Genomic DNA, 25,187 nt, shown 5'->3' with positions numbered 1-25,187 from the left:
CGTACACACGAAGCCCAGGTTCTTGAACTTTGCAGGGGAATACGCGATTCTATACAACGGCAGGTAGAACGCTTCTGCCGTTTAAAGAGAGGGGCCAGTCCGCGTTTCAGCACGAGCCAAGTGTCGCGTTGACGGCCGCCCGACCAATCGGGAACGATGCGATAATAATGGCTACGTGGTCATGTTTCTGGCCTCTGTGAAACGATTTTCGGAATTTCATACGGTTGCATACGGAAACGGATGTCACTGGATATCCCTGTACTGGGCCTCGGGATCTTTCTTCTTCATTTTCGAATCGTACACAGAAAAAACACCCTTCCTTCTTCCTTCCTCTTCCTCTTTGTCAACTATGTAAAACAGTGTGCCTCGAGTCACGGTGATAATCGATCCCTTTTAAAACGTCGAAGCGCGATCGACGAAAAATTTCACAAGCATAGTCGAGAATAGACGAATTTTTCGAAAGAAAAGGGACACGAGACGCGCTAATTCGTACGAACGCGTATACGCGTAATCCCGATCGTTCGAGGAAATCGAATGCCACGTATGCCGATGCCTTCGTTCCAGACGATATTCAACGCTACAAGTATTCTCTTCTCAATGTTTGCGATTCACGTGGCGGCCGAGACGATGATGGCGCTCTTCGACGTCTCTGCAGCGACCGCGACACCCACACAATCAATCGCCCTAGACCGGATTGTTCCACACCCACGAGAGACGTTTTCTCAGCTGACCGGCTGTTCACGAAGGTTTTCGAGCCGCGTTCGAACGATTAACAGCTCACCTCGTCAGCTGTTCCCTCATTCTCGAAATCCCCCAAAGACATATTATTCCCACGGAAATATGGATTCTCGTGTTCTCTCTTTCTCCTCGTTCCGTTCCTCGTCAAATGTAAAACGGGATCACTTACGAGTGTTATCGCAGGTTACCCTCTGCTCGACTCTCGGTTTATCGTTTCCTCGCACTGATTACACACGCGAGTACACGTTAATAACCGTTTCGAGTACGGTGGTTACGGCGTATGGCGAAGCGAACGATATTCTCTCACTTCCGTGTTTCAGCGGTTCCCTTCTCGCCAACGCTCGACGCTAGAACAACACACGAATGAGCTTATTCCACACCCCTAGCGCGCTTATGTCCGCCAACGCTCCGCGATTGGTACTACTCTCACTGACGGTTCGGTCTCTCCTTCTCGCTCTTTCTCCTCCTCCTCCGCTGCTCTCTCTCTCTGTCTTCCTTTCACCTTTTCTCCCACCGATTCACTACATCTTTCTCCCTCTACCCTCCCTATCTCTCCCTATCTTCTTTCCCCTTTCCCTCGTCAATCTAGCTCCTTTCTTTCTCCCTCTCTCTCTCTTTCTCTTTTTCTCCCTCCCCTTTCTCTTCGTCCCTCCACTTGGCTCGCGCACGGCACCGCCTGCACCTCTTGCCAACCCTCTCCGTAACGGGCTGAAACGAGAAAACCGGTCTCCGCGAAGGGGGCTAATTTCCGGCCGCGAATCGACTTCCTGTGAGGATTCTGGCGTCGAAATCGCGCGATCCACCGACAGGCCCTCCAGCCCGGTTCCATTCGCTGTCGTACATGGGAAAAGAAAAAAAAGGAACGGGAACAGAGTCAAACCACCGAGACCGCGGAGGGAGCTCGACCCTCCTTCGTGGCTCGTGCTTATGTACGACCGCAGTTGCGCGAACCACTCACACCCCCTCCCCTATGTGTTTGTCCATTCGGAATAACTACCCGGTCTGCAAGGAATTTGGCTTTCTTCCATTCCATGTGGCAGAGACCAAAGTGGAGAGACAGAAACATGTCTCGAAAGGACATGCCTGTCGCTCGCGAACACATCCACTTCTCTGTATTTTAGAGGGTTGTGCATCTTCCAGATTTTATCCCTCGATGATAGTTAAAGCGAATTCCAGGAGTTCCATGGAGTCGATCGCTGAGAAAACGTCCATTCATGCGGTCTTAATAAATAATGGGATGCGGTGTATGTCCGAACCAATAAGGACCACAGGCCGCACTTACGTCATGGAAAACTTGGTATTGATCGCACCCTAGGCCAATGGGGTTCACCGCCGCAACGGTGTTACTTTTGCCGTTCTGGCGGTGAATTCGAACGCCATCGAATGCTATCACGGTCACCGCTGTGACGCGGGAAAGTATGAATTTTTTTCGATCAAAATTTGAAGAATCGATTAAAAATTATATCAAAGAGAGAATACCAATAATACATGAAGATTTGTGATATATGAATTTGTTTCGATTCGATGAATTTAAATTATTAAATGAATGATGAAATAGATAAAATGCGAAATTTGGAATTGTTTGACGTGCATTTGATTGGCGAGCGTCCGACGTAGAATGTATTAACACTACTAGCACGGCTGACTAATAATGATAATAGCCACTGTATTAAAGAGTTTTGCTCTTTTGCTCTTTTTTTATCATAAAATTTAACGAAAAACTAATCGGATAAAAATAAATTTCTAAGTATTCTAAATATACAAATTAGAAAAAAGTTATCTTCGATATTCGATACATTACATAGATCACATATTAAATATCGATCGATATCAAGAGCAATATTAAAATCAGCTATCATCAGTAATCATTATCTCAAAGTGGTAAACTTCGCCAACCAATTTCGTGTCTGTTTTTGTAATATACAATAGGATAATGATAGCAAGATTAATGATAGCTGGAGCAAAACATATCTTTCGTATGCGAGAACTAAAATCAAAGTTTTCTATTCAATTTTACAGTAAATAGATTTTAATATACAATCATAAATAATATATATTCTTATTTTTTTCTTTCTACACAGACCTGAATTCAGGTTGAGTTTACAATCAATTGCATAATATTCGACGTAAAATCGAATTTACAAATTCACATTTTTGGCATATATCATGTTTTGTAATAATTGTAATAAGTGTTGTAAACAATGATATGTATAAACATTATTTGTTAAGCGTATTACAAGAAAAAAAATTAAATCCGAAAAAAGCTAACTTAAAATAAAAAATTTTACTTAATTTTAGAAATTTGGCACATTAAAATGGCATAATTTATAATAATAAAAACATCATTGAAATATAAATATTGACGATAGAACAAGAAATAAAATAATATAATTATAGATTGATATAAATAATTTTCATCTATTTTTTAATAAAATAAAAGGGGCACTTTTTCTCAGTTTCATTTAGAATACATTTCCATATTTGTTCGAATAATGTCACAACGCGCATTAATGTTTAATTATGTTCATTTAGTTATTTACAAATATAATTTGCAAACAGATTTTTGTTATATACAAATAGATTATTGTACAAATCGTAAAGTGCAATACAATATATTCATATTAGTTATACCTCACATAAAATAAGACCGATGTATTTTTAATCTGATCTTATAAGATATGTACACATTTATGTCATAAAATTATTGACATATGATATATATATATATATATATATGTATATGATATATATATGTATCAATATATATACGACATAAATATATATTCAATAACTTATTTTTTATCTTTCTATCTGGTGCATCGTAAAAATAAACTCAGTTTTGTAAATTAATTTATTACGCTTCATCGTAAATCGTTAAAATCGGTACGATATATGTTATGTATACAACGACGTAAAAAGAGTTCGTACTATATTTTATATTCTCTATAATATATGTATACAATCGACAATCTTTCATCATTAAATTTCACTATAAATTTCGAATGTGCATTTTACTCGATCATGTACATTGATAAAAAAAAGATACAATAAAAAAGTAAGGACAATAAAAATTCTACGATATTTGTTTCACATGTTAATATACTTCATAGGAAATTCAGTTAAAATGTTATCAAAATCATGTAAATTCTATCAAGTAATGTTTACTTGTATAGTAATATTTCCATTTCTTTTCCTTTTATATAAATTTAAAACATTTTTGTTTATCGTGTGGAATTCTCGTTTTAAATAATATTGAGTCAGCTCGATATTGAGTATTTAAAAGAGGCATGTATCCAAAAACCTAAAAGTATTAGAATTCTTACAAAATATTTATTATAATTCACTTCGTATTTCATATTTAAAATTGTAAAAAAAAAACTTAGAATATGAAAATAATAAAACCTGATTTACCTGAGAGAAGAAATTGATGCATTTGTGCCTTTCTTGAAAATGCGTATCATCTTCCGAAAGAGAAACAGGACAACCAGGACATCTAAAAGTCCATCGAGATGTGACCTAAATATAAGAAAAATTAATTACTAAAAACATTCCGAAAATAAATATATTATATGTATATTATAATCACTTTAACAGGTGGTTTTCTAGTAAGATGAGATATCAGAAAATTCATAGCAATATCTTCGCAATTCATATATTCGTCAACTTTGTCCCGAATTGCTTGTGGTAACCAATGTGTATATAGATATGTATAGTGTTTATGAATAAATGCAGCACCAGTTAAAACCATTGATAATTCGCATGAATAATTAGAATTGTAGTTCCAAGCATTGTGATAATTCTGGTCCCATGCATGAAAGCGACCGGGAAATCCAACAACACGATCTCGATGTTCTCTCCATACTCTGAATCCGAACATAATTTCATCATGTCGTAAATGAGCATCATCGTCTACTGAAAGAACAGCTTCCGTTTCGATAGCATCAAATGGTAGAAATCTATTATTTAAACTGTTCCTTGGAGCCTTGATTACCTATATAAAATTAAAAAATTTATTTAATTTTATTCATAAGAATAATATACTATAAGAATTCTAGTAAAACTTACATGAATTGGTACTCCAATGTCAGGCCATTTTAAATCTTCCATAGGTGGTTTTGGACTATTCCATACTACTAGAACTTTATTTAAATATGGTAATCCATACAATCGGGCCAAAGAATTTATAAGAACTTGTTCTCGTTCATATGTCAACATCACAATTGTAAATTGTTCTCTGGGATAATTTCCGCCTAGAGCTTCGCTAAATTCCTTACCCGCACCTCCAGCACCTTTACCAATCGGTCTGAATCCCATTTCAGAACCTGTGATTAGTAATATTTTAAATAAAATCTTTATTTTAGAATATTATTATATGTTAAAAATTAATTTACCAAGAAATTTTGCATCACTAGGAAGGACGGTATCAAAAGGTAATTGCGGATATAAATAAAATGGATCTACCCAATCATTCCAGATTTCATGACCTTGAAGTAACATTGTAGTATAATTTCTTTTAAATGCAGGAGATGGATAAGGTGGTTCCAGAGGTCCTAAACTTTCTTCTGCTTCTGGTTCAGCGATAATAGTATCAGATTTTAAAGGCTAACAAAAAAAAAATTATTATTATTAATTATTATGCATGATACAAAATATATCAAATCATTTTATGCTATTTATATATATTTATATATATAAATTTATATATATTTATATATAAATATATTTATATATACTTATATATATTTACCACAAAGCTTTCATTAAAGACACTTGGACTGGCAGTTTGAGGTGCTGGCAAAGGTGGTATACCGAGTCGATCTCTAATTACAGCTACAATAGTATCTACCGCACCTTGAGCAGTACTTAAATAACGTTCCCATATTAATCTACCTTGTCTACGCATACTTAAAAGATCAGTGTCGAGAACTGCACGTAATAGGAAATGCATTTCTGTTACCCTGGCCTGAAAACCAAAACAAGTCTAATAATCAAAAACAATATTATATTAAAAATATTATATTTATACCTTTGGTAAAAAGATAGCTGCTCGTCTCCAACTGATAACTTCACTGTAACTTAATAAAATTTGATCACCACCTAAAAAAACTGGGATAGAACCCGACCGTAATGCTTCATATAACCTAGCCTGCATAGATGAAGTGGTTACAAATGATGTATTACTAGGAGCTAAAATTAAAACAAATGTTGATTCTTTCAATATAGCTTTTCTTGAAGAATCTGTTCCACACAAAGACCAGTCAAGTATTTCTACTATATTTTTCTCTTCAGAGGCTGGTATACACTCAAATTGAATGAAAAATTTATCCAAAGTTAATCCTGTACTCATATCTTTAAGATGTTGTATAATAAAAGCATCCAAATTATTTTCATCAATTGTTAACTTTTCTATATCTATATCTGCATCATCAATTTGATGTGTCATGGTAGTAATTTTTGGAGATCTCATTTCTCCTTGAAAAGACAATAAATATTTTCTTCTTGCTGGCAACATTTGTGCACATTCTTGCCAGACATCACCACCTGGAGGTCCTAAAATTGGTGGGACAACTAAATCAAATCCTTCACGAAATTGATTTCTAAAGAATGTGGATTGTACTATTATAGCTCTTCCCGTATCTATTCCACTAAAAATATCACCAGATTCTACAGATAAATCTCTACGTGCTAAATTTAATAAAATATGATTTCTGCCATCTCCACCCCAATATGGGAGTGCATGTAATTTTTTTACATCTATAGGTTTACGAAATTTTTTGTCTACTTTTTGTTGAATAGAGAGAGCTTCCCCTATGAGTACTATATATATACAAGCTTCAGCTGCATTTGTAGTGAGATGTGGATTATATCCTGTAATAAAATAAAATAAAATAAATATGGATATTAATATATATATACACATTATAATTATAAATTATTATTTATGTTATAATTATTATAACATTTTATCTATATATACCTAATGTTTGTTTTATAGTAGTTTTTAAAAATCCATCAACATCCCATCCAGAATTTACTACAGAATACTGATCAGGATCATACAAATACACTGGAAAACCACTAGTTAATGCACACCGACTGTGATCAAAACAATTATACATTCTACATGAATGTGGTACAATATTAGGTAATACTACAGGAACAGAATTCATTAATATACGTTTAGGTGGTGCTAATTCTGGTGTATTTCTTTCCACTGCTTCTCTTTGAGCTACTTGTGCTTGTTCAACACTGATCTTTAATCTATCAAGATCAGTTTGTTGATGCAATAATTCCTGTTTTAATTCATCAATTTTTTGAGTTAAACTACTAACTTCAACTTGAAGTCTTTGCCTCTTTGCACTCAGATCCCTAAGTTCATTATTTACAGAAACTTTAATACGCAACATTTCTTCTATTCTCATCTTCAATTGAGAAGCCTTCATAGGAGTAAAATCTTCAAAAGCCTCCAGTGTGGAGAATGTACGATAAATATCTTTATCTGGGGAATCAGATTCCACCTAAACAAAAATATAAAATTTAAGATTTTGAATCAATCATAACATAATATTTTTATTTATATTCAAAAACAATACCTTTGATAAATAATAATGAGTAAATAATGGTACAATGAATAAAACAGCAGATGTTAACATTATAATTCTAGACAATTTAATATGTGTTATCCAATGACAAATTTCTCTACCACTTCCATTTTGATGGTATAATGGAAGTATTTCAAATATACTTCCTCCCATCATGTTATAGATCATTCATGTTTATTTAAATTTCAAATTAATAAACTTATTTTGTAATTGTTTAACAAATTCCTGCTAACACGTTAAGAAAATATTTATCATTAAAAGAAACACACAATCTTATATTTAATAGTTTTATTTTACAGAAAATATTAACATCTTTTTATAGTAATAATATTTTATAAATTATTTTCAGAATTATAATATTAACAAATATATTTCTTACCAAAAACATGATAATTGTAGAATTTTTATTGACATTATTGATCAATAACCTAAAAAGAAGATATTCTTTTTTCACATATTTTAAAATATTCGCAATTGAAAATCGCTATAAATAAATCATTAATATTATTATAAAAAACTCAATAAGTACATTTTATTTTATATATACACATTTTCATAAAAAAATAATTCATTCACATAAAATATGTAAAAAGAATTGTCAAAATCACAATAAGATCAAAGAATCACATGGAGACAGCAATTTAAAAAACAATATCAATATTAATAGTGCTATTTTTTCATTAATGTTTATTCATTCTCTTTTTGACGTATGTCCTTGTAACTTCGTGTATACATTCATTTGCGTGGGCCAATATTTACGATAGCGTTTTGTTGTTATTTCATGAAGACTTCATCCTTGACTTCTACCTAATACAAAAAAGAAAGATTTCGTACCGATGCCACCCGACGTAAAACAGAATCACGTGACATTTTCGATGTTTTTTTATCTTATTATGTCGTAAAATGTAGTATTTAATAAATTAAATGTAAATATTTTAAATAACCCGCGATATTGTTCTCAAAGTTGCTTTCCTTTGGCAACGTCTGGTGGCATTGCTTATAGTCTTGTTGGTGTATTTGCATTTCTCAGGACCTTCACAGAACATGCGCATGTTCATGTCAAGTGTAGTGCAAAGGAAATAATATTTTGGCTTTCGGGGGCCTAAAATTAGCTAAAATGGTGAGCTTTTAACAAATTTACGGATTATGTTAATCCAACAATCTTTAAAAATAATTTTGCTAAAAAAGTATATTTTGCTTTTTATGTTCTCGACAGTGTATTAAAAAATGTTAAAATAACCTATTATGAGTCAACGTTAATGTTCCCTTTTGCACTAAATACAAATCAATTTCGTGTCATATCTTGTGACTAACGACTTTGTGAAAAAGTGGATGAATTTTTTATTGCAATAGAATACATTGTTATTTAGAAATTTTCAAATTTGTTAATATTCTTCACTGAGATGTTACTCAAAGTAGTAACAATACTCGTAATAAAATCTTTGTTTATGAGTTCTTTTCGATGTTGATTTTGGTCTTACAAATAAAAAGAAAATTTATAACATTATAATGTATATATAGAAGTTTGATAATGAATTGTTTATTTAACATAATATTTAATATTATATAGTAGAAACAGATTATAAATTTTTCTTATATTAATCTTCAGAATACATGCACAATAATGTATCTAATTTTTGTTGCAGCATAAGTTAAAGTTCTCACAAAGAGATAAAGTAAAGAAATTCATTACATTTACACATACTGGAGAACAAACTGCAATATATTGTTTAGCACAAAATGATTGGAAGCTAGACTTGGCAAGTGATAATTATTTTCAAAATCCTGAAGCATATTGTAAAGAACCAAAAAATACAGTAGATAAAAAGAAATTAGAAATATTGTTTAGTCGATATCAAGGTAATTTTGATTCATTTTTTTCATATATAATAATAATGCATATATAATATTAAAAATATGTCTCTAATATTTGCATAATATTTCATTTCATAATTGAAATAGATCCAAACGAACCTGATAAGATTACAGCAGATGGAATAATGAAATTTTTGGATGATTTGGATTTAAGCCCTGAAAGCAAATTAGTATTAATAATCGCATGGAAATTTAGAGCAGAAACACAATGTGAATTTACTAAAGATGAATTTATGAATGGAATGACAGATCTAGGGTAAATCAAATTTTTTTATCTTTGTTTTAATATGTTTAATTTTCTTTTACATTATTTTAATATAGTTTTTTAAAATTATTTTCTAGTGTTGACAGTATAGATAAATTAAAAGCTTGTTTAAGTAGTTTAGAAAATGAATTGAGAGATCCTCAAAAATTTAAAGACTTTTATCAGTTTACATTTAATTATGCAAAAAATCCAGGACAAAAAGGTTTAGATCTTGATATGGCTATTGCTTATTGGAACATTGTATTAGATGATAAATTTAAGTTCCTGCCTTTATGGTGCCAATTTTTACAGGTAGGATATCTAATACATATATATATATATATATATATATATATATAAATATATATATTATATATATTTCATATATATATTTATATGTATATGAACTTCTTACATAATATAATTGATTAAGCCTAAAAAGGAGGCTTCCATGTTGGTTAGGTAAATATTATGATACAAAGTAGTTAACACTATTTTTTAGGAACATCATAAGAGGTCAATTCCAAAAGATACATGGAATTTATTATTAGATTTTGCACTTATGATCAACCCTGATATGAGTAATTATGATGAAGAGGGAGCCTGGCCAGTACTGATAGATGATTTTGTAGAATGGGCACAGCCCCGAATTCGTCAGTCCCTCTAACATCTTTTTGTTACATCTTTAACTTCATATAAAACAAAGCTTTATTTATTCAATTATAAAATCGTATATTCTTCAAGTGAAACTTGATCATATTTTTCTGATAGAGCATCATTTTACTTTGTGTACAGAGTATATGATGATGAAGCAGGAGTATTATAATTGTTAGGATCAATCTAATGTATAATAATTCTCTCTTTCTTTCTCTATAATGTAAACAAATTTATGTGTATATATTTATATATATATATATATGTATGTATATATATATACATAATATATATACATATATATATATAATTCGTAAAAAACAAATTGATTTTATAAATAATTAGAATTTCTGTATCATTTAATTCCAAAATTATAAAACTATTAAAATTTTACATAAGAATCCCATTATTATACATCTGTCTGTACAAAGTAATATGATGTATAATCAGTTTGTTCAAAAAAATAATAACAGTGAAAAATGCTCAATTATCGACTGTATTTGCAAAATCTGAAGAAATCGCTGACTGTGTTCCTTTGCACGAATTTGGCTTCAAAAGGAGAAATCATAAGAAAGATTCATTTATATCATTTTGTAGATAGTAATTTCTAGAAATTGCGTTGTTAAAAATTGTTATTAAATAAATTTTACGACACTCTACAGAACACTTGTAATATACATACAAAAAAAAAAAGAAAACACAGAGAGAAAAATCTGTATTTTAAACAAAACGTTATTTCGGCACTGGTATACTTATCTTTTTTACTATCACCAATTTAAATGGTGACAGAAAAAGATTTGTTTCTGTTTTATTAGTGAAGAATAATATTTATATTGTAATTCTGAGATATAATAGCTGTTAGGGAAAATAAATTAAGAATTTTTTACAAGTTTAAATTATGGGTTTCATTTACAATTATTGCAGATTGAATATATTTTTTTATAATATCATAAAAATAATGGATATAAATATTTATTGGTTTCAAAATTTACATAAATCAAATGTATATCAAATTGTTAAGAAAGCAAACAATTGATGAATCCTCATAACAAATTTTTTGTTTATACTACAAAGTGTTGTAGTTATTAATAACATTTTAAGTTTTATGTTTTCTTTCTACTTCACAATGCAATGTGTGTGATTAATGCTTTTGTAGCTTAGCGAAGTACACAAATTTTCAAAACTACTAATCATTTTAATTTATATATAATGCAAAAAGATTACAGAAACATAATGTAAAGAAATATATATCTCTGCAACTTCATGGTTAACAATTAAGAAATCAGAACATTATATCTGTTTAGGTATACTAACATTGAAAGGTGCAAAGTAGAGAATTAGCAATATAAAAAATATGTCGTCCAGAAATTTTGGATTATATTTTATAAGAATGTTAAAACAGTTAAAATGAAGGTTCTGATATATGCATTCATTATAAAAGGAAGAGTCCAGTAAAATGTTGTCAAAAGTATGTTTGTGCAATGCAAAAAGAAAAAATCATAATGTATATTACATTCATTTAAATGATATTAAGGAAAATACGATTTTCAGATTTAAACTACGTTATTTTTTTAATATTTTATGCATTGCGCGAACACTAAAAGATTGTAATAGTTTTAGGAAAAAATTGTACATAATGTAAATAAATCTGTCAGTCTTAATCTACATAGTATGTGTAATTAAACAAAAAATACCGTAATCATTATATTATAATATTTAGTTTCAAACAAAACTATTTAAATATAACAGTAAAATAAATTTTTACTGTTATATAAAATAAATTTTTAAACTTTATATATAAATTTTACTTTTTTTTTAGTATTTTTGTATAGCTTTTAAAATATTTACATATGCACACTTAAGTGTGTAGAAAAGTAAGAATTATTTTACTAGATTATTGTTCTCTGCAATGACTGCCACAGTTGCATAAAGGATTACAGCCACAGCATTGTGAATTGAATGGATATAAAAATGCTAGCTCATATTGATTTGCTTCTGTATTGTAACATTCATTTAATATATCTTCTGTGTACCAATTGCATAAATGTTCCAACTTGTCTATAGTTGTCTACATTATTTTTTTTACTATTAATATGACATGCATTACTATCATTTAAAAATATTGCAATATTTATTAAATATCAATCTTATTATATATAATTATAAATCCTTACCTGTGCAATAACTAATCCCCGATTTGGATTTACAATTGTACTATGACTATGAGAGTCAAAAAAAGTTACCTATAGACAAAACTTTTATGAAACAAGATTTTTATAAATTTCACAAAGCTGTTCTTACCATATTTTCTTGAAATATGAATAGTACTGTACGCCCACAGGTAATAAGAAGCATGAATAAATTCTTAGATCTTGGTGCTAAATACCATTTATGTAAAAAATCATTTATATGTTGATATAAACCATTTTGAATCCTTTCATAAAATACTTGAAATGTCTATAACATAATTGATATGTTTTAATATGTCAATATATCTTATGTTACCAAATACATAAAAACATTTTAAATCACAAAATTATCAAAGAAAAAACAATAGAATATATGTTTAATTTGTACCCATTCTCTTAATAGATTTAAGTTTCTGCCTCCAAGTTTTAATGCTTCTTCTGTACTAAGATACGGATGAGAAACCAAACCTTTCTTAACAATCCATGCATGAATGTTATTACCTTCTATCATAGCTTCAGCTATGATAGCAATAAATTGAGGAGATTTTTCTATATTATATATTAATAATCCTGTTTGAGATATTCGTTGAGCAACAAGAAGACAAATCAGAGTACATGCTTCACTAACTAGAATAGAAAATTATATATCATTCGAAAAAAATTATTCGAAAAAAAAATTATATATCATTCGAAATTAAAATATGAAAAAAAATTTTTTTTTTACTTGTTTGTCCTGGAGGAAATCGACTTTGTGAAAATTCTTGATTATACCAAAGTACTACTACGCTATTTTTAAAATAGTTCTTCGTATACGAAGAAAAGTAAGAATTGAGTAATAGCGATAAGGACATAACTTTTCATGGAACCTTCAGTTGATATGCCATTTATTACTTGTAAATTTTATATGTGAAAGCATTTTTTCTTATCTTGACTTACAAAAGATTTCATGTTCCGTCTATTAAGAGCCATGAAGCTGGTCGAATAACGAATTTGTTTTTGAATTCACACAAATCAAATTAAAAAGTTATAATGCAATATATTTATGTACACACCTTCATACTGATAAAACAAAATTAAAATCTTATTACGTTTACAATATATTCCGAAAACAAGATATTCTATTTCTTTTTATAAAATCAATATCTTAAATATAAATTTCATTAGTGCATTTATTATTTGTATCTCGACTTGTAATCGTACATTATTGGCATTCCACCAATGGTATGCGCAATGCGTGTTATTTAATTATTTTCCAATTATTGAATTTATAATATTTTTGTTACATTATGTGAAAAAATATGAATCATCTTTTACATTTTACATTCATTATAAAATTCAAATAGAGTTTGAATTATTTTATCTCTTTCATTATATACATCGGCTCATACTTAACACTTATTGCATAAAGTGAAAAAAATATCTGTTATATATAACACAATGACAACAAAAACTGAGTATATTGTATATAGATTTCACAATCACACAAGTCATGTATACAATTATAAATAACAGAATTCAATAAGATAAAGTTATTCTATGGATATAAAGAAAATACCTGTATGTATACATATGTATATATATATATGTATATATATATATAATATATATTTATTTACATTTAATATATTGTAAAAATGGAAAAATCTAAATGATTTTAAATGATACATATTATGTTAGTTGAAATAAATATTCTCAAATAACATATTATTGTTCAAAAATTTTAATATCTAAATTGATAATAATTTCTATGATATTCGACGCTTCTTTCTTCTTTTGATGCGTTAAGCATCATAAAAATGCACTATTAGAAACAATGATACTTTTGATAATATAATCTTTCTGTGCAAGTACACATACATGTATTGTCATATTTTTTAACATTGTCCTTGATGCATAAATATTAGCAATGTGCTTCGATTTATTTATTACATATTTTATATTATTGCCATAATTTTTGCTTCGTAATTCATTAAAATTGATTAAGCGTGTTATGATTTCCATGAAATAAATCATATGTTGCAAATATGAACATTTAATTTTTTATAGTTAAAAATTAAAATATTCTTCTAGAGTCACATTTTCTCTCTATATATATTTTTTAATATGAACAAAATTATATTTTGCTAAGTGTATATAGTACACCTGAATGACTCACAGAAATATTTCTGTTGTGGAGATTCATTGGAAACTGTCTGATAGTTTCTCTTGTCAAAATATCAAATTAATCTTATCATACCTAAAAAAAAAAAAATAATATATATATTTATATTTCATCATATTTCACAATTTTGTTTTAAAATCAAATATGTATTATTTACTATTGATCAAAACGATCTGAATGAAGGAGGATAACGTGACGGTATACTCGTATTAATATGACGTGATAAATGTTCCCATCCTAAGATATTTGCAAGTTCTATACATTTTTCATCAACTTCTTTTAATGGATGTTCTTCATAATAACGTAATAATAACTTTAAATAGCGACCATAATGATTATTAATATGGGCATGCCATAATGAAAGAGAAATGACCTATATAAATAAAAAATAATAAATATTTTAATTTTCTAAATATATATTAATTAAATATGTAATATTATTTAATAAATAATGCAATTATAATAATAAAACTTCTTGCCTTGATATCAGTTGGTTCAGCAAATTTTTGTACTTCTTGCCAATGATGCGTTACACTATCTAATAAATGTTCATAGGATTGACGATCTCCTTCTCCTTTCTTTGCACTGTGTACATATAATCGCGATAATGCACATCCTTTTTTCACTAATGCTTTTATCAAACTAAACTTTTGTTTTTCCATAGTTGCTCTAATCTTTGTTGCATCATCACGTTGATCGCTTTTCAAGCCATAATAAGCTAAAAGTTTATCTTGATCAATATTGGTAATCACAGCATCTGCGACACTTATTATTTGATTTGCCAGAGAAACAGATTCTTCTGAAATATCATCATGAGGTACATGACGTCGAGCTTCAGGAGAGTCCAAGGAAATCAGCATGGCAGTGTGAACAGGTAAATGATCCGAGAAGAGATTTTTCAATTCTCCATATAGTAGATTTGCATATTCACCAGGTTCTATTAATAATAATTTAAAATCAATTAATCTTTAACATAATTACAAAAATACGAACATATATTTTTATTACAAACAATAGACCAGGCTTTTCATAAATATTTAAAAGAAATTATGTATTTAATTATTTTTGTGTTGAAATAATATTGGTAAATATATAATAAATATTGTCCACTAATTTTTTTTAATATCACAAAGGAAGAGAAATATTAAGATAACTTATTTGTTATGCATTACATAGTCGTGCATTGACATAAAACAGTGAAAATATAAAAATGAAAATATAAAAAAAATTGATATTAATATTGATATTGATATTTAAAGGGTTTTAACGATAAACAATATAAGGTTTTAAAACAAAGTTCAAAATTGATGTTTTATCGCATTCTAATGACTTACTCGTAGAAGGCGCTATTTGTAGAATTGAAACCGGAAAGAAAAACAAAATATTTATATGATGATAGACTTTACATAATATATAATTATACATAATTAACAAGATAAATGAAAAATCTGATTACCAAGTTTTGTAAGCCAACTGCATTTGAAATCCCTAAGTGCTTCATTATATTCATCCCATTTAGTAGGCTTTTCTTTGTTTGATGAACTGTAGGAACTGCTACTACTGCTGCTACTGCTACTACTAGATTTCTTGTTTGGTTCAGACAAAATGTATTTAAATGTGTGACAATCCACTTTTTTTCCATTATCATCTTTGCAAAAAGTCAATGTACCCTGTAAATAGCTACCACTTCCTAAGGTAATACCTCTGGAAACTCTTTAAAAATAAAACAAAAAATTAATTTCTTTTTAATTATATAAATATTACTATTTAAATATCTCACTACAGAAAAACAATGTATAAAAACTAATAAATTATGATGAAAAAAAATGCATAATATTTTTATATTTAAAGAAACTATTTAAAGAAGCATTATGTGTAAAGAATAAATACATATAAAGCAAAATTCAAACAATATATATAATTATAAAACAATATATAAAATTATATTAAAAATAATTGAAAAAAAAACTTTTTATAAGCCAAAAAAAACCAACTTTATAAGATTAATAATGTTGATTTTTTATATTAATAAAATAGTGCAATTATATATTTGTTTAAATTATAAGCGACAGATAAATAAAATTTTTTAAAAATAATTTAACATAAATATTAAAAAAAAAATTAAATTAAAATGCTATGAAGCAATGCATAAAATAAAACATACATCTATTAAAATTATCTGCTTCAATAAACCAATTTTTTTTAATCAAAAGCATGTAAATGTTTAAAAATGTTTAAAAAAAAAAACTATAGACTTACTTGTTTTCAGAGCTGCAATGTGGGATAAAAAAGGAAAAAATTGAGTAATATTTTTAAAATGATTGATTTATATGAATAAAAATTAAAAAAATATAAAATAATTTGTATAAAATTATTTTATATTTTTATTGATAAATATGAGAAAAAGATAATAACAAATTTTAATAAGTATTTCATCTAACATATTTTGAACATTTACATTTTAAATAGTGATGAAAATATTCATGCACCTTTTTTATTTGCATAAGAAAATAATATGCATGATATTAAATATGCAAAATGAATATAGAATAATCTTAGAAAGAAACATATATCATATAAATTCTAAAATAATTATATATCTTTTTTAACAACGTATAAATAATAAAATTTGTAACTTTATTATAAATAATATGAAAGAAACAAATTTATTTTAAAATAAAATACTTACTTGTTTTCATTAGATATAGGAGCAATATATAAAGGAAGAATATGACCAGGTGGAACTGAAGCTGCTATCATTTTTTTGCCACCAATAATAGCTTGTGATTGACTGGCATAAACATCTAAATTAATTGGATTACTTAGTTTATGACTCAAAAGAAACGGCATTTCTGTTAATCTATCAAGTAAATCTTTTTTTTCGTGACGTATATGTATCTTCAAAGTGTAATCGCCTTTTTCTATTTTTTGATTAGAATACTGTAATAAAAAATAATATTATTTATTTTTTAATGTATTATTTTATAAAAATCACTTACTTTTGATGGATATGCATCTCCACAACAAATAAGTTGTTTATTAGTGTCATATATCATCCACATTTGACTTTCATATTCACTTTCATATAATAAATCACTAAGTAATGCTGCATTTGGAGTTATTTCAGTTGCCTTTGCACAATGGAACGTATATGTTAATTGTAATTCATAAATTTGTCGCGAAGGCGGAATAATATCTCGTTCTCGTAAAGGTGCAATCCTTGAATCAGTGGGCCTATTATATCAGCAAAGAAAATAGAACTAAATTAATTTATTTTTATATATGTATATGTATATCTTATACAATATTTTTATTATACACACTTCAATATTTGTACGGATGATTTAAGACAAATACTAGGGACTACTTCTTCATTTCTAAGAGAACTTCGAACTTCTAGACGATTTATACCATCTCCAGATTGCATTGTAAGATTCCCACTTATCATACGAACACCATGAAATTCTATGACATAATCGACTAACATGTCGCCTATATTTGCCCAATATTTTGCAATAACTAGTTCTAAGATTAATCCTCCCTATGAAATTTTAATTTGATTTTTAATTAAATAAGAATTTAATTTATTAGAATATAAAAGAAATTAACAATACCTGAACAGCAAATGGATGAACAATTTCTGATTGAGAAGTAACAGTAAACAATTTATTAACTTCGAGAGTCTTACAGGAAAGTCGAGGTTTTAGTTGAACGCTATGAATCACAAATCTTCCAGTTTTATCTTTTTCTGTGCTCTTTAATCTAATCACTAAATTAGATCATATTATTAATCATATATCCAATATTATGAATATGAAATATTACAGAAAATACATACCCGCCCATGTTGCATCTTCAGGAACGAGAATAAAATGTCGATAAATTGTATTCGGTTTAAATAAAATATTTGTATAAGTTAAGTCTGGAAGGATCGCAGTTTTTGGCAGTGTTTGTGGTTGCACTACAGTTACTGGTATTTGGAACACTGGACCTTTTGCAACATCTGTTACATCATAAGCGCGGACACTATAAACGATGATTAATATTATACAATAAAATAAATATACACGATTATAAATATTAATTTGGATATATTTACCTAGTTGTATGAACACCTTCGGGTAAATTGAAGCCATCGACTTTGATCGCAAATGCGCGAACCATATTCATTAAATCAAGATGTGTTGGAAAATGTACCCAAGATGCATCGCATACCAAAGTCAATTTCAAATTGAAAGCAATTTTGAGAGTTGGATCTGTAAAATTCAAATATTATAATGAATTATATTTGTAATATCTTATATAATGAAATTATAATATCAGAATAACAATATATAAATTTATACCAGTATTTTCGCTATTAAGAAATACAGGTTCAACAGTAATGGCATAATCTTTTGGTCGATCAATAATGCTGCTTCTCATATGAATTCCTTTAGCATTATTTGGACCACAGTTAATAGTAAATCTTACATCTCTTTCAGGTACATCACAGTAAGTAATAAGATTATCGAATGCACGTTCGACTTGTAATAATCCTGAACCTTGTGCAAAAGGATCTAGATTTTGTATATAATGAGCTGTGTTTTCAAGTGCTCTTTTTATACTATATGGAGAATAAGAACAACCTTTGGCAACAAGCCCTGATATAAGTATTGCTACAATATAAACATTATTATTATTAATATATATTTCTCTTATTTATAATATTTTATATAATCCTTATAAAAAAAAAAAAAGAAATCAATGTACCAATAGCTCCAGTTACATGAGGAGCTGCCATGCTTGTACCATTCATGAGTTGACTTTTTCTTAAAGTAAAATTGGGAACACTAGTTATAGCTCCTCCTGGAGCACATACAGTAATTCCAGCTCCACCATCGATCATTGGACCACGAGATGACCACGTATACGACATACCAGGCATTTTTTCTCTTAAAGAATATTCAGCTACCATCATATCAGGAGAAACGTAAGCACCAACACTAATTACACTATTAGAACTAATATCTGGTGGTGTGCCTATATGAGTTAAAACGAATAGAATATATTAAATATTAAGTTTTAAAATCTTAAATATATATTTAAGATTTTTGAATTCTTATCAACTAACCAATAGTACATAAAGCAGGCCCAAGATTACCAGCAGATGCTACCCATGTTACGCCATATTTATCGATAACTTCATTCATTAATTCTCCTATTCTTCCTGTATTAGACCAATGAGCATGTTCTCCATAACTCATATTTATTACATGTATTTTCTCTTTGTATTTCATTACATGTATCATTGCACGTACTACTGCAGTTCCTGTTTCCATTGTACCAATACGACCATCTCCAACACTTAATGAAATAATTTGAGCACCAGGAGCTACACCATTTAATTCAGGATTATCAGGAAAATATGCAGCCGCAATTGAAGCTACATGTGTACCATGACTTGCTGCAATAATAAAATTAATTATAAAAAAGAAGAAAGATTTTGAATTGAATCTTATTTAATACTTACAGCATAAACTAACAATTTCTAATGTATTTCCATCATCATGAATATTAATACTAATATTTAATTGATCTTCAGGTATAAGTGGTGCATACTGCCTTGTTATAGTATATTCTCCTAGAAAGACACCAGCTTCCAAATTACCTTCTTCAGAAGTATCAATACATGCTCTATAATAAAAAAATATAAAAGATTAAATTAAATATCAATGTTTGTAAAAAATATTTTAATACACATGAAAATCCAAAAATATCCTACATATATTTTTACCTCCAAACTTCACCATCGTGAAAAACAACACAGTCATAAGTAGGGCCTACATCCGAATATTTTTTCTCAATATTATTTAATATTTCAACTCTGGCTTCAAGTTCCTCTTTTTCTAGTCTTTCTTTTAAAGTAGTTAATTGTGGATTCTTTGCTTCAAATTCCTATGTAGAATAGTTATATAACATAAAAATCAAGTTGCTTTTTTATTTATTAAAAATTACATGTTCACACAATATTTGCTTATATTTTAATTAAATTTATTCTCTTGTATTTAAGCATACTATTATAGAGAAACATTGCATACTATTACATAATGAATCAATGGCTTTACAATAGATCAAACTGCCAATTATAAATATAGCATTAGATACAGATCACTGTGACACATTGTGAAACTGGCCTCATTTTATTGCATGGTTCAACATACCCACAACAACCCTATCTTTGGATCAAATGGTCTAAAAGCCTATTTTTATTCTTATTCTTAAATATTAGTTATTTTAATATATATAAAATTAGTTTGTGTATAAAATATGCAAAAATACTTTGTGCAAAAGATTAAGATTTCCTATTTTTAATATATATATCAATATAATCAAAATGCAATTATCAATTATTTACTTGTAATTGTCTAGATGCTTCTGCAAGTGCAGATTTATGATTATTATCCCATAAACGTTTTTTTCTTTCTACTAATACTCTTTCTCTTAGTTTTCCTGGATATAGTGAATATAGATTCTTTATTCCAATATGATATTGTCCACTGGGATTTACCCAATTAGATGGAATCTAAAAGAGAAATAATTTTTATGTTTATTTATATACATATAATTATGAATAAAATTAATAATGCTTAATGTACATTTATATATAATGGTATATTTATATAAAGCTATCGAAATATACCTTTAATTTACGGCCAGTTATGCCAATTATATATCCATCTGGTGCTTGTACAATTTTACTGGTATCTACATCTCCAGCTCCACTACAGTCATATCTTTCAATAATTTTTGGCTTTCCATCTGAAGTTTCCTATATGAAATATATATTCATTGTAAAATTTAATATTTTATTTAAATTTAATTTTTCTCTTATTTAAAATATTATTGAACAAAAATTATTTTGCAAAATATTATATTATTAGTATATTTATACAACAAAAAATGTCAAATATAAATTTTTAAACTTTTAAAAAATAATCAAGACATTTCATTTTCCAACAATAATTCATTATATGTAATTCCATAATAAATATTATTCATTCGTTTATTGTTAATATATTAAAAATTAGATACATAATTTAAAAAAAATCTTCAGAATAAATCTTCAGAACATAATTAAAAATAAGGATAAATTAAAAAAAATAATAAATCTAAATAATTGCCATTTACTATCAGTAACGTAAAATTATTCGAAATCTTTCACTTTGTACACAAAGAAAACAAAGAAATTTATAACGGAAACAAACTTACTTAGCAAATTAAGATTTTAAATAATATATATTAATACCACAAAAAATTAAGATACATAATTAAATTAAAAGAAAAAAGAAAGAAGTAAAAGAAAATTAATTTTAATAATTGCGAGGCGTGTCTATATAAAAGCTTACTTACCTGCATACCAGGAGCTCCAGGATCAATCCCTGAATCAAAAATTGCAATGATGACTCCTCGACCATCATATTCAGGATATTTGGTAAGAAATTGAGTGACACCAGTTTCTTTTTTAGGTAAAAGACCCCAAACAGGAAAATTACAATCAATGACCTCTGCCATATTTCAAATACCACTGCCACCGCGACTCCAGAAAAACTACTTGAGATGTTTCCTTTGTACTGCCACAGCCTTATATATCAATCAAAAAACAGCATCTGCGCCTGCGTCAATGACTACAGAAAATTTTGAGGTTAAGTTATCGGTCCATGATACGTCAGACTAAATAGACAATAAATGGAGATAAGATATAGAATAGATCTAATATTCAAAATCATTTTTTGTCCCATGTCGCAGAAGTATTAGGATTCTTTTACTATTTTATGTGTCATTCTCAATGTTATGGATTCTGTTTAAAGTAAGATATAATATTAATAGTAATGATTGAAATTGAAACTAAATTTCAATATAAAATAAAAAATGGAATAAATATTTTATTACAAAGCCCTGTTGCCTCGTATTCGATAACAATTACTGTTTGAATAGTTAATTGCATGATTTAAAATGTTTAACAAAATTATGAATTGTAAAAGAATAAATTTGATAGAATAACTTCGATAGAATAAATCTTCATAAAATATTTCAAAATTTCATCCTATTTGCTTTGTGACCAGGCCAGATATTCATTTATTTAAATTTTATTACTGCAACAGATTGAGATCCACATTAAAACTCGTTTCACATATCAAGGAATATTATTTTCTGTGAGATGTCCTAAAAATATATTCTAAAGTTAAGAATATAATATTTATGTACATATACATTTTTTATTAAAAATTAAAACAGTTTTGAGAGAAAAATAATAAAAGCATGTTCAATTAATATCTTCTACCTCAACTATGGTCACGCGCCAAGAACAAGTATAGACAAGGAGAATAAATAATAAGAAAAGAATAGAGATAGAATAAAAATTCAGGAATTAATAGCACAATATTCAGAATGCCATAAATAAAATACATAAAGAAAGAACAGAAAATAATGGACAAAGATAGAAATGAAATAAGAATTGATTATCAATGCCATCTCTTAAATGTCAAACATTTCTTTAAAAATGAAATAGAGTAAAAATTGAATGTAGCGCCGTTTTTTAAATATTCTATTTTACCTTTTTTTTTTTTGAAAAGTTACCTTATATTTTTTGTTGTACTATCGATTAACAATTCCCATCTATGTATATATTTCTTTATATTGTAATACATATAAAATAATTACATTTTATTATATATTTTATACATACGTAAATTTTTTTTCTATAAATATAAATTTTCTATAAATTTAAATTTATTTAAATTTTCTATAAATATATATAGATTATATGTAAATTATTATTACAATAAAATAAAAAAAAACATAAATTAATGTATCTTTTTTTCTTTATTCACCTCTATATTCCTCATATATTCTATATTCCCCGCTTACTAAAATGATTTTTAAATTATAATATATATTTTTTCTTTTTTCATTTTATCTTAATTATTGATGAAATGCATTTTACCGATAAGTAAGATACCTATCAAAAAGTTTTCGACATCAACGCCATCTCGCGTTTGGATTCACGAAGCTCCGACTCGTTACTAGCATAACATGATATGCAAGGAGGTATGCGAAGTCAAAGAGAAGGAACGCAATATTGTGCGAGAAGGACAGAGAACATTTAAAAATACGCCACATGGAAAAATCATTAATTACTCGTTTTCTTCTTAAAATTTTGATACATTTAAGCTCTCATTTTAAAGCTAGAATTCCAGGCAACTTTCTCATATCAATTTTAATACGAAATTCCTCTTATTTATTTAATTATTAATGATTAATATGCAATACGTTCTAATACATTAAAGACGCCATATTGAAAATTCATTAATTATTCGTTTTCTATTGAAAATTTCTACACGTTTAAGCATGCATCTTGTAGCTAGAATTTCGGATAAGTTTCTTATACCAATTTTAATGCGAAATTCTTTTCCATTATTTAATTATTAACGATTAATGCGTCAAATGTTTTAATATATTTAACATATTAAAGACGCCATATTGAAAATTCACTAATTACTCGTTTTTTACTGAAATTTTCTGAACTTTTAAGCACGCATCTTGTAATCCGAATCTCAAACAAGCTTCTTCTATCAATTTTAATATAAAATTCTCGTTAATTATTTAATTATTAACGATTAATGCGTCATATGTAAATTAACGATATCGACATGCAACGCATTTTTCATTAATTCACATTATTATAAGATTTATTTCTAAATACGAATATATGTATTTTAAACGTTGTTTCCTCCTCTATATTCAAGTATAATTTTTGTTCATAATCTTCTTGTTATTTAAATAAATAAATTAATTGTTTATAATTCGGTTACCGACGGAATAGTTGCAATCGCAACATTCTTTATAATAATTACTAATAAATAATTAATAACGAAGAATTTTATATTAAAATTGATAGAAGAAGCTGGTCCGAAGCTCTAGCTGCAAGATGCATGTTTAAAAGTGCTGAAATTTTCAATAGAAAACGAATAATTAATGAATTTTCAATATGGCGTCTTTAATGTATAAGAACGTATTACGTATTAATCATTAATAATTAAATAAATAAGAGGAATTTCGCATTAAAATTGATATGAGAAAGTTGGCTGGAATTCTAGCTTTAAAATGAGAGCTTAAATGTATCGAAATTTTAAGTAGAAAACGAGTAATTAATGATTTTTCCATGTGGCGTATTTTTAAATGTTCTCTGTCCTTCTCGCACAATATTGCGTTCCTTCTCTTTGACTTCGCATACCTCCTTGCATATTATGTTATGCTAGTAACGAGTCTGAGCTTCATGAATCCAACCGCGAGATGGCGCCACCGGTATTAAATTCTTCTATTTATTATCTTTTCCTAATGTATCGACAAAATTTAAATACTATGTTAATATTTTGTTAGAAACGTAAGAATTGCAACAATTTTATATTTAGAAATATTTGTTTGTTTTTTTGATAAATTTAAATAATAGTGAATGTATGCAAATATTTTGAATTAAAAAAATTTTTTTTTAGTTGAAAAAGTTAGAAAAAAGAAATTTTTTGATAAAAGGTAAAGAAAATAAAATTCATGAATATATAAAAAAGAATTTATATATATATATTCAACATATAAATATACCAAATAGAATTACAATAAAATAAAAATATATATAAAATATTAAATATATAAAAGTGATATTATATATATATAATAAATATACA

At 27.7% G+C, this 25,187-nt stretch overlaps 4 protein-coding genes and 2 long non-coding RNA genes across 9 annotated transcripts in view; 3 read left to right on the top strand and 3 right to left on the bottom strand.

The window, feature by feature from the left end:
* LOC133666863 (uncharacterized) overlaps positions 1-2,918 on the top strand; it is a 69,393-nt gene extending 66,475 nt beyond the window's left edge. The window contains exon 4 of the long non-coding RNA XR_009831626.1: positions 1,879-2,918. This is a non-coding gene — a long non-coding RNA (uncharacterized LOC133666863). The remainder of the gene's footprint in view (positions 1-1,878) is intronic.
* Positions 2,919-3,575: 657 nt separating this feature from the next.
* LOC108001564 (exostosin-3) lies at positions 3,576-8,006 on the bottom strand. 2 transcript variants are annotated; one of them, XM_062081061.1, is made up of 11 exons: positions 7,870-8,006; positions 7,720-7,768; positions 7,332-7,568; positions 6,716-7,256; positions 5,765-6,606; positions 5,486-5,701; positions 5,130-5,340; positions 4,804-5,060; positions 4,325-4,729; positions 4,150-4,254; positions 3,576-4,039 (listed from the first exon to the last, which is right to left on the bottom strand). In XM_062081061.1, the coding sequence occupies exons 3-11, from the start codon at positions 7,506-7,508 to the stop codon at positions 3,935-3,937; spliced, it is 2,859 nt and encodes a 952-aa protein (XP_061937045.1). In that variant the 5' UTR covers positions 7,509-7,568; positions 7,720-7,768; positions 7,870-8,006; the 3' UTR covers positions 3,576-3,934. The 2 variants fall into 2 exon arrangements, with proteins under 2 accessions (XP_061937045.1, XP_016918093.1); XM_017062604.3 differs by having other exon boundaries at positions 7,332-7,565.
* Positions 8,007-8,318: 312 nt separating this feature from the next.
* Positions 8,319-11,778, top strand: LOC108001566 (DCN1-like protein 1). Its single transcript, XM_017062609.3, has 5 exons — positions 8,319-8,460; positions 8,987-9,200; positions 9,303-9,471; positions 9,558-9,771; positions 9,962-11,778. Exons 1-5 carry the CDS (start codon positions 8,458-8,460, stop codon positions 10,124-10,126), a joined length of 765 nt encoding a protein of 254 aa, XP_016918098.1. The 5' UTR covers positions 8,319-8,457; the 3' UTR covers positions 10,127-11,778.
* On the bottom strand, positions 11,070-13,169 carry LOC108001568 (uncharacterized). Of its 2 annotated transcripts, none has more exons than XM_028668543.2 (5): positions 13,027-13,169; positions 12,691-12,929; positions 12,415-12,570; positions 12,288-12,356; positions 11,070-12,181 (listed from the first exon to the last, which is right to left on the bottom strand). In XM_028668543.2, the coding sequence occupies exons 1-5, from the start codon at positions 13,151-13,153 to the stop codon at positions 12,008-12,010; spliced, it is 765 nt and encodes a 254-aa protein (XP_028524344.1). In that variant the 5' UTR covers positions 13,154-13,169; the 3' UTR covers positions 11,070-12,007. The 2 variants fall into 2 exon arrangements, with proteins under 2 accessions (XP_028524344.1, XP_016918101.1); XM_017062612.3 differs by having other exon boundaries at positions 12,040-12,198.
* Positions 13,170-25,187, bottom strand: part of LOC108001562 (tripeptidyl-peptidase 2) — a 94,492-nt gene continuing 82,474 nt past the window's right edge. The window contains exons 2-19 of one of the 2 annotated variants that reach the window (XM_062081059.1): positions 21,856-22,130; positions 21,146-21,274; positions 20,861-21,028; positions 20,240-20,400; positions 19,976-20,139; positions 19,577-19,909; positions 19,216-19,485; positions 18,810-19,121; positions 18,563-18,719; positions 18,302-18,489; positions 18,078-18,232; positions 17,787-18,004; positions 17,463-17,697; positions 17,153-17,403; positions 15,920-16,176; positions 14,943-15,400; positions 14,621-14,836; positions 13,170-14,538 (exon numbers count right to left, since the gene is read on the bottom strand). In XM_062081059.1, coding sequence (XP_061937043.1) covers positions 14,627-14,836; positions 14,943-15,400; positions 15,920-16,176; positions 17,153-17,403; positions 17,463-17,697; positions 17,787-18,004; positions 18,078-18,232; positions 18,302-18,489; positions 18,563-18,719; positions 18,810-19,121; positions 19,216-19,485; positions 19,577-19,909; positions 19,976-20,139; positions 20,240-20,400; positions 20,861-21,028; positions 21,146-21,274; positions 21,856-22,017 — 3,828 coding nt within the window. In that variant the 5' untranslated portion in view covers positions 22,018-22,130 and the 3' untranslated portion in view covers positions 13,170-14,538; positions 14,621-14,626. Of the gene's footprint in view, positions 14,539-14,620; positions 14,837-14,942; positions 15,401-15,451; positions 15,810-15,919; positions 16,177-17,152; positions 17,404-17,462; positions 17,698-17,786; positions 18,005-18,077; positions 18,233-18,301; positions 18,490-18,562; positions 18,720-18,809; positions 19,122-19,215; positions 19,486-19,576; positions 19,910-19,975; positions 20,140-20,239; positions 20,401-20,860; positions 21,029-21,145; positions 21,275-21,855; positions 22,131-25,187 lie in introns of those variants that run through there. The other variant, XM_017062602.3, reaches the window with a different exon arrangement.
* Positions 22,174-23,307, top strand: LOC133666865 (uncharacterized). Its single transcript, XR_009831632.1, has 2 exons — positions 22,174-22,312; positions 22,608-23,307. It is a non-coding gene; the product is annotated as an uncharacterized LOC133666865 (long non-coding RNA).

This window comes from Apis cerana, linkage group LG10 (genome assembly GCF_029169275.1).
Source record: "Apis cerana isolate GH-2021 linkage group LG10, AcerK_1.0, whole genome shotgun sequence".
NCBI classification, from domain to species: domain Eukaryota; kingdom Metazoa; phylum Arthropoda; class Insecta; order Hymenoptera; family Apidae; genus Apis; species Apis cerana.
This window is presented reverse-complemented; position numbering and strand designations above follow the sequence as displayed.